The sequence below is a fragment of the Anopheles ziemanni genome, chromosome 2 (genome assembly GCF_943734765.1).
Source record: "Anopheles ziemanni chromosome 2, idAnoZiCoDA_A2_x.2, whole genome shotgun sequence".
Lineage (NCBI taxonomy): Eukaryota > Metazoa > Arthropoda > Insecta > Diptera > Culicidae > Anopheles > Anopheles ziemanni.
Window position 1 is genome coordinate 16,057,937 of NC_080705.1, and position 17,900 is coordinate 16,075,836.

General features: G+C 44.1%; 1 protein-coding gene across 1 annotated transcript in view; it reads left to right on the forward strand.

Moving 5' to 3' along the window:
* The first annotated feature begins 11,934 nt into the window (after positions 1 to 11,934).
* LOC131293036 (zinc finger protein ush) overlaps positions 11,935 to 17,900 on the forward strand; it is a 41,883-nt gene continuing 35,917 nt past the window's right edge. Inside the window, exon 1 of the mRNA XM_058321115.1 lies at positions 11,935 to 12,097. Within this exon, the coding sequence (XP_058177098.1) occupies positions 11,935 to 12,097 (163 nt within the window). The remainder of the gene's footprint in view (positions 12,098 to 17,900) is intronic.

Sequence of the window (17,900 nt, forward strand, 5' to 3'; positions counted from 1 at the left end):
GCGCACGACACTCTCATGCGCGGCCAGTTCCTATGTTTGCCTCAGTCTTACGACGGCGCGTACGGTGATAACAACACGAAGTTGAACTCGTCGGGATAGAAACGGGCAACGTCTTGTGTAGTATCAACAGGCTTCAGCCTAAAACGAAGAAGGAAACCTCCATTAGCAGTTGTGAATTGTTCTTGATTAGTGAATATTCTTACCATTGTGTGCCTTTTGCGCCACATGAAGGTGCAGAAGTGCTTGGGCAGTGATAGTGTTTCGTTGGATTTTGTGTAGAAAACCAAACGCAGGCAAGTGTGGCTTATGATCGTCTCCAACCAGCACCACTCGGTGTTCCAAAACCGCCGAATGCATCCCAAGCTGTACGGGCTGCTTCGTTCCAGGGCGGCCAAACTCTTGCTTGGTAAGTCACTACTTCTGTAATGTGCACAAAAATCTCCCTTCAAACATTTTCATATGTTTCAGCGTAACTCCAATGTTAAACATAATTGTAAGGTATTTTTACAAATTTAAAAAGGATATGCTATAAAACCCCATAAATGGCCACACAAAACTACAAACGCCGTGATGTATGCAAATGTAAATGCACATCACGAGTTTACGATACGTTAGCTATAAATTTTAAAGGTGAATGTTTAATTTGGTAATTAATACATATAAATATGCTGCACTCTGCTATTTCTACTTACAAATAAGTTAGTTCAATGAGAACTTTCATTAAAATAAACAAAATAAGTAAATTAACGAGTATCTATTTAAAAATGGTGCGCCTACATATGATTGATCGAAACACAAAACTACGAAACAGTATCAATAGCTCGCATCACGCACATTTCGTATGTTTGGATCACCATGTTACACCATTGTAAAATTATTTTTAATCGATGACATTCAAATAAGGATGATTAACGATGCAGTCTAACCGTTTTCAGAGTTTCTCCATACACAAAACTAATCGTGTACTGAAAAGAAACATACTTTTCTGTTCCTCAATTTCTTTAAAAGAGAAACGCAAGAATATGCAATGACTAGGTTTCAAGAGAACTTTATCACTCGCCGACAATCCACACTTTCCACATTGGTGGAGTGGACTAAAACATCCCGCTGTCGAAAACGATTCATCGTCTCACTTTTCAATGACATTGATCTCTTCTTCAACGTTGAAACCTAAAACGAAAATAAAAAGAAAACATCGCATTAGATGTTGAGATCACTGAAATGCAAAGCAGAAATGCTACCAAAAAAACACACACAACGCTACCGGATTTCAGCTATCATTCCGGAGAAAAAGCACCAACTTATCCGCCCGATCGTTCTCCGTTCGGTGCAATGTTGTTTCCCGTCTTTTGGGTTTCTTTTTCGTTTGCACTTCTCCGTGCCAGGGTTTCCCCCCTCCCAAGTCGACACGTTCCGCCCAGCGCCATTGTAGATCCACTTTCCTAGCTCTCGAGAGCATTCAATCTTGACGCTTATCGCGCGGTATCGTTTTCTTCGTACACCAGTCTTTCCGCTCCGTGCAGTTCTTCCGAGCCCTGAAAACGGAACAGAGAGTGAGACAGAAATACGTGATATTGTAAGAAATTCACATCACTCGCACTCTGTTGCCCACTTACGGCGTATAAATTTCCATTTCCTTATCAGCATCGGATTGCAGACGCGTTCTCCAGCGCGATGGTTCTTCCCACGCCATTCCGGCGTTCTTGCTCCTCACAGCTCTGCAGAGGTTGGTGTGTTTAGAAAGCATCACACTGAGGATCGAAAGGATGTCTCTGAGCCAGCCGCAACCTGTAGGAGGTAAAAATATGTAATAGCAGAGTTGCTCCACGTTTGGCCATCATGTCTATTTTTTCCCTTCCACTTGTGTAAAGAGTGAAATTTGCATTTGGCGCATCGAATAGACTAACACGGTGATAGCGCGCTTAGTTATTCTCACCTTATTTTCAGCCCCTAGCAGGTAGATAACTTTCAAAATGGGAAGAGAATTTAACCGGGGAAAAACTCATCTCCATCGCTGTCCCCCCTGCGCTTTTCCAACGTCGTCCGGTGTGGTGCATTTTTGGGTCGAAAAAGACCAGACTTCTCGCCAGGGTGTGCTTATTCTTCATCTATTTGTTTACCACCCCACCGCCAACTTCTTGCCAGGCAGGGCTTTCCACTTCACTAGTGCGACATCGGAATTCAGTAGATTCGCGTGGAACCAGGAACGGGAATGCTGCGGAATGAAGAACGAGAAAAGTATAAAATGTGCGAATGCTACGATAAAACTTCCAAAGATAAGTGTCGCTATCTAAACCTCCCCCATATCCCATGCCCTCCCCCTCCTTGGTTTGCCCACGTTGCCAAGAGGGCTGGCGCACAAGCGAACTAATATTGGCACAGCGACACGTAACTGACCATGGTGCACAGAGCGTTCGGTCTTTTCTTCCGACACCTGCCTGGCATTGTCCTTCCCTTACATCGCTATGTTATCTATGCTTGCATGTGCTATCTAGGGTTTTTTTTTTCTTCGCATTTTGTCTAGACATTGTGCATTCCCATTCCCCGAGGGTGTGTTTGTTGAATTAGGCCCGGTTTAAATGGAAACTTTTGTTGGTTTCGTGTGGGCTAACAACGTTGTAGTGCAAGTAAACTCAGTAAACATACGCAGATCAGAAAACGCTATGTTGCTTTTTATTTAAAAAAAAGTAACATAATTCAATTTTAATAAAAAATTTCCACAAAATGCCTAGCTGTGCCCTTACTGTGAACAGCTTGTTGGGGATGATGTATATGATCAAAGATAAATTATGACACAGTTGCACGGAACGGAGCGCACTTCACCGAATTACCAGTACACTCGTTAACAAGCACAGCGCGTTGCACGATCTTATCTGATCTTATCAGGGAAAATGTTTACAGAGTGACAACGTTCTGATAACGATAGAAGGCACGCACGGACGTATGCGCCGCTCCGGAAGACATTCGTCTTCGTTCGGCTAGGAGGCAGATAAACCTTGGCAAGGAGCGACATTAAGTTAAATCATTATTTTAGTGCAAAAAAACATAAACATTGAGATTTCCCCTTTTCATTACTGTTAAAGTAAAGTAAAATAGACTAGTGCTGTTGATGAATTAAATTTAATTCTTAGTTATTTTTTTCCGAATTAATCCAAAATTGGTAACGCCAGGTAAAACACCTTCTCTTGTAATATTTGTTTCTCATAAAAAATAATACTTGCTGCAGATCAAACTCTCTGTCGCGCAGGGTGGAAAACAAGGGAAAATAAAATAAAAAATAATCAGTGCACTCTGCAACCGGAAGGGAATGTTGATTTATCACCGTATGAACCACCAAGGCACGATATCATCACCATCGTGCACTACCGAAAAGAACTTGTGTGGGGAGGAGAGAGAGAGGGTAAAAAAACCTCATCCTTATCCCCTTCGTGGACAAATGATTTTTCGAATGAATGAATACCTACCTCAACACCTCAAGAGCGCTTGGCGGGGTAGAAAGAGAGTAGAAAAAAGATAGCGGGTGGAAATGGGATGAATCTTGCCACACACACACGCACCCACACCGGGCCGCGCTTTATAGCAAGCCAATCGCGAGACTGAGAGCACTACCACCGGCCAGGTGTTTTTCACCCGGTTAAGCCGACGACGACGATGATGTGGCTTCAGACGAGCAAACAAAACACAGTAAAGAGAGGTGGGAAAAAACCCGCCTCGGAAAATCGTTCCACCGATGTGGAGGGTAGATAAAAAATACCGCCAAAAAGGACGAGAGCGCGGGAATGTGGCGCACCGGCCGGCGAGCACACACACAGAAACAGCTACACACGTATAAAAATGGCATCATTTAATCATTCCTTATCGTGTGTCCCCCGTGTGCTGGCCTTTGGAAAAAACGAGCACCAGCGGGAAAGCTGGGGCAGGGAAAATTGCACTCCCGGGACTTGGGAGGGAAAAAAAGCACGCGGGAAAGCCGCAAAGAGGGAGAGAGTTAAATAAAAATGGTATGAACAAAAAAAAAAAGCACGTGCGCCGCCCTATCTTCCCAAGCGGTACGTCTCGCGTCTCGTTCGTTTGTCGTCAGCCCGATAAGCGGACCCGCTTTTCCACCAACAACATCCAACCATCTACCCTTCCTTCGCGCGCTCTCTCTCTCTCTCTCTCTTGCTTGACGTAAACGGCGGCCGAAGAAAAGCCGCGGAAAAACTGACTTTAAACTGGCCCGTGGTATGCCGACCGTCAGCTCACCTGTTCGGCACAAGGGGGAACGGAGTGGGGCGGGGAAACTATACTTCAACTATTATTTAATCCACTTTTGCGCGCCTCCTGCAAACTGTTTCCCAACCAGGTATCGCTAGCGAGAAAGAGGTGTGGGAGACGGAGGGGGTAAAGAGAACGTGCACCCAAAAAGTCGACGATAAGAAACTGTTATATATATAGTTCTTGAAAATCTTTCCACCTCTTTTTTTTCGGCCACGAGTTGTTCGTTCTGCATTCGTTTGTTCCGGGATTTCCTTCGGACGGTAGGTAGCCTTGCTGCATGCCGTCATCACCCAGCCTCCAGCTGAACCAAGCCGACGAACCCAAAACCGGTCTGCGGAAAAACGACCAACGAAATCCTACACCTGCTTCCTTACTTCTTCCTATCCGATCGTGTTCGTTGAAGGGTAAAATTTTTCCAACACCGAACCAATGGCCCCACTAACGGCATCGGAACGCTTGCGACCGTCCGATAAGACCCCCTCCGAAGTCGGCAAAAGGAGCGAGATTGTTGTGTGACTTTTCCTGCCATCGGAAGGAACCGATTGTGTTCACCCGATCGGAGCCAGTCGTAAATGGCTTAACGTCGCTTTCGAAACATGTTTGCCTGCTTTTTGGTTTTGTTTCAAACCGACAAATCATTCCTCCGACAGTTGCTTTAGAATGGAATCAATTTACATTTACCGTCGGAAGCATGCTTCTAAAGAAAAACTTAAACACTTTGTGTAACCGGTTCCACATCTTATTTAAATTTTAGTAAAATTCACTTACTGGATTGAGATAAAAAATTCTAAGTATCTTGTGTAAGTGGGAAAAAAGGTTTGTTTAAAAACATTTCGAAAAGACTACAATAATCTTTTTGCCTAAATTTTGCAACTATCCGTCTTCAAAAACCATTATACCCTCTTTAAATTCTAAGCTGTAAAAGAAGAGTGATCTTTCTGTTACTTTGCTGCACGCTTCCTCCTCACTCTACATTGGCATGTTTGGTTGATCATATAAAATTCTAATCCACGCAAACCACATCAATTCAAATGCTTCTTTCAAAACTATTTGTTAGTACGGAGAGGGCTAAAAAGTAGAAACAGCTTTAAAAAACACGCTTGACGAAAACGTTTACTACACGCCGGGGAATGGAAAAGAAAAGTTAAGCTAGACCAACACCGCACAGCAGTACGGTATAGAGAAACAAGGTTAAACAGAGGACGTCTCCTGGGCGAGTGCGAATGGACAATGCTTGCGAGTGGACAAGAACGGCGCACTGAGGTCACATCTCCAATCTGACGCAATATCTAACGTAGTTAATATCTTCGCATTTTCTTGAGAAATAAAACGCCACTTTGAATTGCAAACAGCCTCGGACAGGAGTAAAACCTAACACGATTAAAGTCGTCATCAGTCGACCATTATGACATCATAGATAAAACGGTCTTGTTCCTTGGCAAACACACACATCACAGATACCACCAGAGGATTGGCATTGCTTTCAACACACGATCAATAAAAAAAATGCAGATTAGTGAAGAATGGCATGCTACAGGGGTAACATTTAGTAAGAAAAACGAACAAACGGACGTGCCTTGTGCGCCTCATCATCCCCAATAACGTTTCCATCGGCCTTCTCCCAAGCACCCTTTTCTAAAGATTTGTTTTACACCTTTGACATTTCCTTTTTCAAACACAACTACAATGTGGGCGCACACTACACGATTAAACACACTACTCCACCTTCACTTATTCCTTCGCTTTGATTCACCTGGAACCTTACGTCAAAGTAAAGGAAGCTTACGTGTAACTTCTTGACCAGCAACCCTTCGCTCGGGAAATGTGTTTCCGTCAAACGACAACTTTCAAGGCTAAATAGCCGCGTCCACGGCGTGCGTGATTTCTCTACGCTGCGCGAACCAACACCTTCTTGCGGCGGCGGTCTTGTGAGAACTGCGATATCCATCCGAAACGGAGATGCTGTTGCCTGGCGCTACCAAGAGAGACAAGAGAAAGAGAGAACGTAGGCTAACGGGCGCGCCTAGTAAAAGTGTTTGTACAAAGTGCGTGATGGGCGCGATAGGGCGCGAAATCGTAATGAATGAATTATCAAATGACAATGCTGTTCATTGTGCAATGACAGATGCAATTTGTGTCAAATTTCATTTGACATTTGCGCTATTAGTATTTCACAATCGTTAAAAACTATTTTTACTTTATTAATTGTGTAACAATTATGCATTTGACTTCGAAGACATTATTTTCTCTCGAATCGATGCTATCGATGACTCGATGCCTCCAATTTCAAGCAACCAAATTCAACCGGCTCGCCACTCCGCAGATGGAGGTGGTAGTGTTATGGCGGTAGATGTGTGAGTGCAAATGAATGCATCTATAAGTGCACTTAGCTAGCGTGTTTAATGCAAGTGGTTTAGTCGGTCGCGTGCTCAAAGCCGGTGCAGTCGATCAGTTGATATTGATTAGCATCTCGCAGCAGCATATCTCACGTGAAAGAAGACAGGTGCGTGTATCGCAGTACAAGTGTGCATTTTTGTGGTGTGTTTTATGGTTTTCAACAACATCCTCTGGTGTTATTCAATTTCTCCTTAGCTTTTCTGCAATGGAGGAAAACGGAAACAACACCAAACGCACCCACGGAATGAATCTTCGTCCCGGAAAAAAGGTGTTCACTTGCCCCTTGTGCAAGGCCACCTACACAAAAAAGCCTCTTCTGACCATTCACCTTTCCATGAAGCACGGAGTGAGGCGCAGCATTTTTCGGCCAACAAACTGATTAAGGAACTATGTGCATCATCAAACAACATCGCCATGTGTGTGCATGCTCTAAAAGTATTTCCTCCTGATACCGCCACATGTACTTAGCTAATATAAAGTCGTCCTTACCGTTACCACCGCACAAGGGTTAACCAATAGCGCGCGCACTGCCTAACCTGTCCAATACTCACAGTGTGGCCTAATGTGGAGTTTTGAGGTAATATTTAGTAAAGATACAAAACCAACGACGTGAAAAATAAATTTAATATCAATACTTCCGCCACTTTATTTGAATTGTTTTGTCGCACTGTGTAGTGTATTTTATGTTTAGCTCCTCTTTATTATTTTTTAAAGTATTCGTTGACTACTTATATCACAAAATGATAAATTATATAAACCTGTGTGCTTTTGTTATTTGTTATGTTACTTTGAGCTCGCCAAATTCACCGATGGTTCATTGTGTTATTTCGGTAAGATCACATAAGAGAAAATTGTGAACATAATTTCGGTTGCAATGCATCGGTCAGCCACAGAATGCTAATGAAGGCGAGGCTGGTCAAGAGCATCAGCATAATAACCGCGCCGGTACCATCGTGGCCAGCCAAAGGATTGAGACGGCGGTTTACGATCAGACGAACCTCTGCAGAAGATCAGTAAAACTGTCTTATTGATTTATGAATGTCCGCTGGCCGAACTTGGGTAGCCACGACATAATTTTACTTTTCTTTTAATTGAGCAAAAATCGTGATAAAATTTAAAGCCGATTTGCAAACGGCAGATTCCCAGCAAAACATGACAGCTTGTGGGTTGAGTTTTGAGTGTTTTATTACGGTATTTAAATTGCCTAAATAACCGTATGACTGACCCATCTTGATCGTTGGAGTGCGACGAAGAATCGTCAATACAATAAAAGGTTAAAAGGGGTAGATTAATTCCGCAAACATTCCCTTACTTGTTTAAAAAAATTACTGAACAAATCAACACTTGCGAAAAATGAAACGAAAATTATTGGGATTTTTCTGTCAAATAATTCGTTGCCCTCAGACTCAAAATACAATGCCGATCATGTTATTCTTTGAAAAGATGGACCTGCTCTGATGCCTTCTTTAGAATTTATTTTGTTAATAATCTCGTTTATATTTTCACACCTTCGACTTACCCGTCACGTGATCTTTGATGATCACTTTGTTGTTCTACATTTTAACCTAAAGTTGGATGAGCACATATCAGATGATTCTAAACAGTGATCTCCGGAAGGCGTATTATTGTTTTCGTGTTTACTTTTCATCAATGCAATAACATGCTGTTCTGTCGACAACATGTGTATTGGAATCAAATTTACTTACAACAACAAAAATAAACGCAAGCGAATGAGATAATAAAACGGGAGGCAACATCCGTTCGGTGCACTATTATTCGGAAACTGCAGGGATCGCATCCGCACTCTGGACCCCGTTGCGAAACGCATATGTTGTGGAAGGCAAAACACGCGTTCTAAAATTATGTATCGCACAGAAAGAAAACCACCATCGGTGACGACCGACCGGGGGTACCGAAACATCTGCATAAGCAAATGACTTTTCCATCCCGTAATGGGGAACCGAACACGAATGAGGCATGATCGAAGATCGAGGAAAATATGAAACGAAATCTGCACAGCCTTCCGTTTATCTATTCTCGCAACACGGGAGCACTCGACCGTGTCGGGATCGGTCCGATGCTGCAGACAAACATATGCCCATGTGCAAAGGGAATCATCATCGCCGACCGACAAATCCGTCGAAGAAAGGAACCACGGTGGAGCCAATAAAATAAACCCCCTCCAACACACAGCGAATGGCATCGCCTGCGGGCCGGTAGACGATGCCGGATGCAAAGGCGACGGTGCCCACATCTCAAACGTGGTACAATCCGTCAGCGAGACAAACCGTGTTCACCACTCTTCGCCGGAACCGAAACGAAACGATGGATTATGAAGGATGGATCGCGGTGGGTCGCCTCCTGTGCTGATGTGCCGCAATGCTTCGGATCGCCGGGAACGCCAATTTCAAAACGATATCTTTGACCTTAAAACGCGTCTCGAAAACTTAAGCCGTGCATAAACAATTTTACTATCCCGAGCGGCAATTCTTCCCCATATTGGCGAAACAATCCATCTCCAAAGTGTCTGTCTGATAGGCACATGATCACACACACCGTTGGTCTGGCTGCAAAAAATCAATGCCATCTCGCATACACGTGAACTGCGTCATTAGGCTCGCACCAGCAGCGTTGCTTGCCGACGTCGCGAAACGTGCAGCTGCATTTTACCCCCCTGTTGTGTGACGCATCCAATGAAAATGCATCGGTGGTACTCCTAAATGCCTTTCTTTTCCACATTGCTCCACGCTGCATCCTTATTTCGACAATTCGTTGCGACGATGTTGTTCCAATGCATATGCTTTTGCATTTGCGTGTAAATTAGAAAATATGTTTCTGGTCACAAGTAATTAGTAATATCTTGAAATTGTAATTACGTTTTCAATCGAAGTTCTTCGTGATTTTTTCATGTGCAGGCTGGATCAGGCATTCCTGACGATTTGAAATAGGCGGCAAATTCCAAAGGATAGTCAGAAAGAGATGCCAATAGGTGTCTTTTTGTTTCCGCATGCGGCCCGCGAGACCCTCTCCTCCTTGGGTAAATGTGGCCTAACACTACGGTTATTCCACCCAGACAAACCCTTTGGAGATGGCTCATGTGTTACTATTCTCAGAACCTTTTGGAGATGGCTTCCTAACGTTCCTTCCAAATTCTACTTCTGTTTCCCCACCCCACCCTCTATCATTATGTTTGATAATGTTGTACTAAATAACTATCTCCACGGTATTTTCATCACTATCATTGAAGCAAGACTGAAATGTTCCATTTTAGATGTATCTGTCTCTGCATAGGCATAGGTGCAATACGCACCAAAACAAAGAAGCAAAATGCACCGAAACAGTGAGATCAAACGAACCATAAGCATAATTAGAGTTATCAAATGAACAGGGTGATCATGCTTTAGTACTATCTTTCAGGGTGACTAAAATACGTTTCTCATAAGAAATCGGAAAAGGTACGTTTTGCATTTTACGCCAGCCACCCTTAAGCATTAGAATAATGTCTCTCAAACACTTAAAATCCAAGACAAAACCCACTGCTTAGCCTCGTGTAATCTTCAAACCTAGAATAAAACGGTAACCTTCCTTAATTTGCTGTGTTCGCGTTCCTGAAGCATCATGACTCAAGTTGTTTGTTTATATTCGATTGAATTTTCACTTCTCGCTTCCTTCTTCCACCTTCCTTATCGGGTCGCGCGGTTGTCAACCCTCAGCGAAAGAAGCGCTGGTGTGTTGTGCAGTCAATTCTCCAGCCATTCGGGATAGTTAACATTTTAATTATCCCACTCAGCTCTGAACCGTACGCTTAGGCGGAAAATATGTTTCGATTTCAAACAAACGATCGCCGTTGTGTCACATCGGAAGAACAATTATCCCATTCTACCACTGGCTCACACTTCATCCGAGATTTAACACGTAGCATTTTTATTATTTTTGTAACGCACAGCATCCGTTCCCATGCCTACGTGCCGTTAAGAGGTTATTAGCCGTAGCGAATTGCGTTCGGTGACATAAAAATTTGTTTCCCATCAGATTTCTGTCCCGACCACAGCAGAGGGCCAGGCTAGAGTACATCAATAAGCGCATTCCAATCGTTATATTGGTGTTCCTTGTTTATTAGTTCGCTCGTCAAAATTTGTATCATTTCGTGTCTTCAACGATGATTTTGGCAGGGGGCAAGAATTCCACACGAGTGTGTTGCAGGCTAGCGAGGGCGCGTGTGAGCTCGATTAGCAACTGGTGTATAGAGTATGGAGGGGCCAAACGGCGTTGTTGTTAATAAAGATAGACTAAGACTCAAATCAAGTAGGCCTCGATTATCAGATACCAACCATTATTGAAAGTATCACTTGCTTTATCACCAGTTTCACAAACAAACTATTGGATGCTTCAGTATTTCGTTTTCAACTAGTTTGCTGGAGTCACATTTCCCTAAAGGCAAGCGCACAGACCAACCCCAGCGTACTTTCAATGTGTGGACGGGAAGAAGAAAGGGGTGTACCGAAGGGTCCAGCAGTCGTTTACCACAAGAACTTCATTTACACGCCCGTTGGTACGAAGCGGCGCGCGAAGCGAAAATTATGAAAAAATAAAATTTTTACGACTTTTCAACTCCGCGGCAGCTTCCCCCGCACCCGCGCCGGAGTTCACGCCTCCGGGCGCTCACCCGGGAGCTAGCCTCTCTCATGACTTCGCATTCTTCATGACCGGCCGCAAGACGACACTTGCGTTGTGACTGAAGTGTTTTCGTTTCCCTCCACGATGGTCTTCTGTTTCGCACCAACACACGGTCTGTTTGAGCGCTTGCGAAGGTCTGCCGATCCTATCCCGCCGAACGAAGAGGATCGTCTTGTTGTGTGTCGTTGTACGTCGTTTGTCGCGGAACAACGGTGAGGAAAAGTCGGTCCCACACACAGGCACACACATATACAGACGCATACAACAAGGGTTGATCGGATTGCATCAGCCGAGCCGTGACGCCGGATGCATGTCTGTGTGCGTCTTCGTTTAGTAAAACGATCTTCGCGCTCGAGGCATTGTGTTGCCCCTCGTACGCATGTATAGGTGCGCGGAAAAGGAACAGTCGGCAGGGGTTTTTTATCTGACGAGCTCCGACAGAACCCCACCGGTCGGCGAACGGGATCGATTAGTCGTCGGCCAAAAGCGTTTGTGACAAGACAAATCGCCGGAGGAAAGTTGAGTCTCCTTCGTTCAGTGAAGCAGTGCAGTAGTGGAGTACCGTCTTTAGAAACTGCGACAGTGGAAAATTCCATCAGAATGGCAAACCGCAGCCGATCGTATCCCGTCCAGGAGGGCGCCAACGACGAACCGGCCGGCAAAAGAGCGCGCCTCGAGTCGGAATCAGCTGACGGCGCAAATATACGCATGTTTGACTACGATCCAGACAGCATTATCGACTTCGATCCGCTCGCTCCCGGAGGTAAGGAAGAATCGATCGGAATTTTTGAACTTCCTCGTCGCATCCTGAAAAGTGCCCCCCAAGTTTCGTAGTAGGAAAATTAGTAGGTAAAAGTGAAACAGTAGGTGAGTGAAAGAATAGTCCAATTCTAGTGCAGTGTGTTGTGCGTCGTGAAATTTGAACCATTGTCTCCACATTCTTGCTCCTTCCCTCCCTTCCCCCAGTTTTTCCTTCTCTTCGCGATCGGATTTTATCGAATTTGATTGCAAAATTTGCATATCGGTATGCTTAGTTTCGAGCGTCTCGGAAGAAACGAATGGGAAGTGAGCCGCGCTGCCCTGCCCTGGTGCACATTAGAGACGTATGGCGCGAAGATCGTCGCCCCCCCCCCCTCCCCCCCCCCCCCCCCCCCCCCCATCTGATCGGTAATGGATTTTATTGCCTTCAAACGAGCGCGCGGCGTAACTAATTTGGTGTCGGTATTCCATAGCAAGGATCGGTGTTTTCGTTTTTTTTCTTTCTGATACTGCACCGGTGCAATTGTCAGTGTTTACGATGTTGTTTAAGCTGCTTAACGCAGCTGCTAGACACAGTTTGCCTTTTCCCAGAAAACCTTGAATCTTTTTGCGGCATCATTAGCGTGAGGCGGAGGCTTTTTGTAGGGAGAGTAGGGGAGACGTTTCTTTACAATTAGAAATCGGCAGATGTGCATTGTGATCGCCCTCTCCCCCCCCTCCTACTCCTCCCCCATACCTTCACCCTTCTCATCCTCCTCCTTCTGCTCCATCTCCATCAACACCTCTTCCTCTTCTTTCGCAAGGCACTGAGTCGCTTTATGACTTACTGTTGTGGCGTACTGTACTGCGGAAAAACTTTACTCGCTCAATGAAATCGCCACGCGTTTGACAGGAGATATTTTTAGCTGCGTATTTAGCTGTGCATTCATTCCAGGTTGCAGGCATTAGAACAGATTAATCAGCAGAGGGCATAATCAAATTTCAATCAACCATGTTCTATCAAACCTATCAACCGTGTTCCATCAAACATTTTTTTGCTGCGCACTGTTGTTTGTTTACGCATAGCTTTAGATTCAGCTGAGTTTAATTGATTGGTTTTGTATTCTACGTGTAGTTTTATACATCGCGTTCCGCTTGGTACTAAATTTAGGAATATTTGAGTAGCAGCAAGAAATAGATAAAGATTTTAGTTATTTTTAAGAAGACCTTGAACTGATCCGATGTAAATGTTCTCAAATAGGGTGGAAGTTCTAACGGAAATATAAAGTGGAAGTAAAGCAGTTTCGCGCGGTTAGAACAACAAAATACTTAGCGGGGGCACATCCAGGCGCCGTAAAAAAATCGTGTTGAAACTTCATCCCACTGCGAAATAAATGTATCATCAACCTCATCCGGTTTACTCACAGCTATCAACTCCCAACATTCAACTCCGGACGATGGTGAAGGCAGCAGGAAAAGGTTACAAGTTTACACCGCATACTCCACAGACATTCCTGGAGTTCAACGCATTGAGCCTGTGTCCAGCGTTCGATTGGTGTTGAACGCTAGCAACACCACAGGCGTAGCAAAGTTGTCGACGCTATTGCTCACTACTAGGAATGCTAACAGTATGTGCCAGCGGTGCCAGGCGTGCATCGCTGCCAAGCCGTTCCAGCCACCCGACACCAATCTGAATTTAAGGTCAGTTCGACACTCGGATGCACAATCAAATGGAACGGTTGGTTCCCGGATTGGCTCGAATGAAGTAAACGACGCTGCAATGTCCCCCAACACCGAACCATCGAACGATAACGAGCCTTTGAGAAACACAATCAACGGTCAGGAACCATGCGCGGAAACTTCGCACTCTTCCGCAGGTGCCGTAATCGGTGCTGATGAGGTAGAACAATCAGACCATTCGTCGCAAGATCCAGTGTATCTACCTGATGAACTCGAATCTGTCAAACTAACTTCACGTCCGCCATTAGAAACTTGTACAGGTAACGCCAGGCCAGAAGAAACAGCCATCGGTATGCAGAGGGAATTAAATGCTATTAGGGATAATAATTCTAAATTAACTGTAGATGAACAGTCGAAGAATTTCGATGGCGATAATAGGGCAGATGAAATTGCTTGCACGTCTACATTGAAGTCAATGGATATTTCCATGGGTGGAGCTGTTTCCAGTAACTCTCTCAAAAATATTCACAAAAGCCCCAAAGATGGAAGAGAAAAATCCCCTTCTGTTGCAACAGCACTTTTACAACCGATGGAAGTTGACTCAAAAAATACTACTAACTGTGAGCCTTCCCAAACTTCGGGTAATGTGAAATCATGTCCCGATATAGCCAATGCTTCAAAAACAATTATTTTTCCTGGAGGGACAAATTTTCCGAAGCCTTCGGAATCTGTAGCTTCAGCATCGAGTGGCGTAGACAAACATCCCGGTCTATATGAAAGATCTTGTGTTACTATCGCTACAAAACCACCTTTGAGCACCCTTCAGCAATCAAGCTCAAATCAGCAATCAGGATCAAAAGAGTCTGCGGTATCTCCTCAAACTTTGGAAGAAAATGAATTATCGGTAGCAGAGAACCCTGTTAGGTTAGTTATAGATCGTTCCATTCTCCATACTACAATAAGTTCTTCATTGGTCACCGAACGAGTTTTGAGTGAACCGGAAACACATGCGGTTCCGGTGCAATCTTTAGAGATTGGTGCTGAAATTGTCATCTTTCCTAACGATACGCAAGAACTTGACTTGATATCAACTTTGACCTCACAATCTAGTTTAGACGAAGGCATAAGAAGACCAGCCATACATGAAGACCATGCTTACATGGTAATGCCCAAGCCATCGAAATCTATAGAGAAAGAAGCTAACACTGCTGAATCCTTGGAGGAAACGGAGTCTGTTAAATCAATTATTTTAAGTGAACCAAAGGAACTCGATGTGATTTGTAAAACTAATCCTAGCACTGATACTGAGATCCTTTGTTCAGAGTTGCAACATACTGATACCCCCTTCACTCCTGATTTGAATTGCGTACGTGCTGAACAGAGTGAAGAATTTCATACGATCATTGATCAGAATTCCAATGCTAAATCGCCAAACCTAGAAGAACCGGGCAATTGCAACTTGGAATTTGAAAATGAAGAATCCAGTGTTGTACCTGTTTCCGACACATCTTCTTCAAAGTCTCGGGATTCTCAGGATTCTTCTGAGCTGCATTCGCAATCCGATACTCAAGATTGTTATGGTAGAGATATTTCTGACACATCTTCATCAGAAGCTCAGAATTCGGACGAGATCTGCAATGAGTTGCATTCGCCATCCAATATTTGTGATTTTTATGATGAAGTTATTTCTATCTCATCGTCATCTGATGAGCACTGCTTAAGCAATCCGTTGATTCCTCCGAAAACAGAGATTGTGTCCTCGCGAACTGCTACCAACTATGCACAGGATACTTCCTCCTCAGAGTTAAGGTCTGATACATCCGAGGCACCAATTTGCCACTCTCAAGTGCCTATACCAATGGTTCAAACCCCTTTATCTTGCTTACCAAATCATGAAAACAACCAATCTTTGGACAAAACCCAGCCTGCATCTCAACCGATGATGCGAGCTGAAGATGCTTCCTCAGATTCACACAGTTTTTCTGATGCTTCAATGGAGTCTTCAGTTCAAGCAGCAATACCACAAAAGGAAAATGTGTCCTCGCGTGTCCAAATAGAACCTGTTAGCAACTATGCACATGATACTTCTCCCTCAGAATTAAGGTCAGATACATCCGAGGCACCAATAAGCCACTCTCAAGTGCCTAAACTGATGGTTCAAATCCCTCTATCTAGCTTAACAAATTATGAAAACAACCAATCCTCGGAGAATCGGATGGACAGTTCATCTAACTTTGAAAAGGAGCCATCTCAACCGGTGATGCAAGCTGAAGATGCTTCCTCAGATTCACACAGTTTATCTGACGCTTCAATGGAGTCTTCAGTTCAAGCAGCGATACCACAAACGGAAAATGTGTCCTCGCGTGTCCAAATAGAACCTGTTAGCAACTATGCACAGGATACTTCCTCCTCAGAGTTAAGGTCTGATCCATCCGAGGCACCAATTTGCCACTCTCAAGTGCCTAAACTGATGGTTCAAATCCCTTTATCTTGCTTACCAAATTATGAAAACAACCAATCTTTGGACAATACGCAGCCTGCGTCTCAACCGATGATGCGAGCTGAAGATGCTTCCGCAGATTCACACAGTTTATCTGACGCTTCAATGGAGTCTCCAGTTCAAGCAGTGATACCGCAAACGGAAAATGTGTCCTCGCGAACGGAATCTGCTAGCAACTATACACAGAATACTTCTTCCTCAGAGTTAAGGTCTGATACATCCGAGGCACCAATTTGCCACCCTCAAGTGCCTAAACTGATGGTTCAAATCCCTTTATCTTGCTTACCAAATTATGAAAACAACCAATCTTTGGACAATACGCAGCCTGCGTCTCAACCGATGATGCGAGCTGAAGATGCTTCCGCAGATTCACACAGTTTATCTGACGCTTCAATGGAGTCTCCAGTTCAAGCAGTGATACCGCAAACGGAAAATGTGTCCTCGCGAACGGAATCTGCTAGCAACTATACACAGAATACTTCTTCCTCAGAGTTAAGGTCTGATACATCCGAGGCACCAATAAGCCACTCTCCAGTGCCTATACCAATGGTTCAAATCCCTTTATCTTGCTTAACAAATTATAAATACAGCCAATCTTTGGAGGATCTGATAGCCAGTTTATCTGACGTTACAACGCAGCCTACATCTCAAACGATGATGCGAGCTGAAGATGCTTCCTCAGATTCACACAGTTTATCTGATGCTTCAATGGAGTCTTCAGTTCAAGCAGCGATAACACAAACGGAAAATGTGTCCTCGCGTGTCCAAATAGAACCTGTTAGCAACTATGCACAGGATACTTCCTCTACAGAGTTAAGGTCTGATCCATCCGAGGCACCAATAAGCCACTCTCAAGAGCCTATACCAATGGTTCAAACCCCTTTATCTTGCTTACCTAGTTATGAAAACAGCCAATCTTTGGAGAATATGCAGCTTACATCTCAACCAGTGATGCGTGCTGAAGATGCTTTCTCAGATTCACACAGTTTATCTGATGCTTCAATGGAAACTTCAGTTCAAGCAGTGATACCACAAACGGCAAATGTGTCCTCGCGTGTCCAAATAGAACCTGTTAGCAACTATGAACAGGATACTTTCTCCTCAGAGTTAAGGTCTGATACATCCGAGGCACGAATAAGCCACTCTCAAGTGCCTATAAAGGATCAAATCCCTTTATCTTGCTTACCAAATTATGAAATCAACCAATCTTTGGAGGATCTGATAGGCAGTTCATCTGACGTTCAAACGCAGCCTACATCACAACCGGTGATGCGAGCTGAAGATGTTTCCTCAAATTCACACAGTTTTTCTGATGCTGCAATGGAGTCTTCATTTCAAGCAGTGATACCGCAATCGGAAAATGTGTCCTCGCGAACTGAACCTGCTAGCAGCTATGCACAAAATACTTCTCCCTCAGAGTTAAGGTCTGATACATCCGAGGAACCAATTTGCCACTCTCAAGCGCCTATACAAACGGTTCAAATCCCTCTATCTAGCTTAACAAATTATGAAAACAACCAATCCTCGGAGAATCGGATGGACAGTTCATCTAACTTTGAAAAGGAGCCATCTCAACCGGTGATGCGAGCTGAAGATGCTTCCGCAGATTCACACAGTTTATCTGACGCTTCAATGGAGTCTTCAGTTC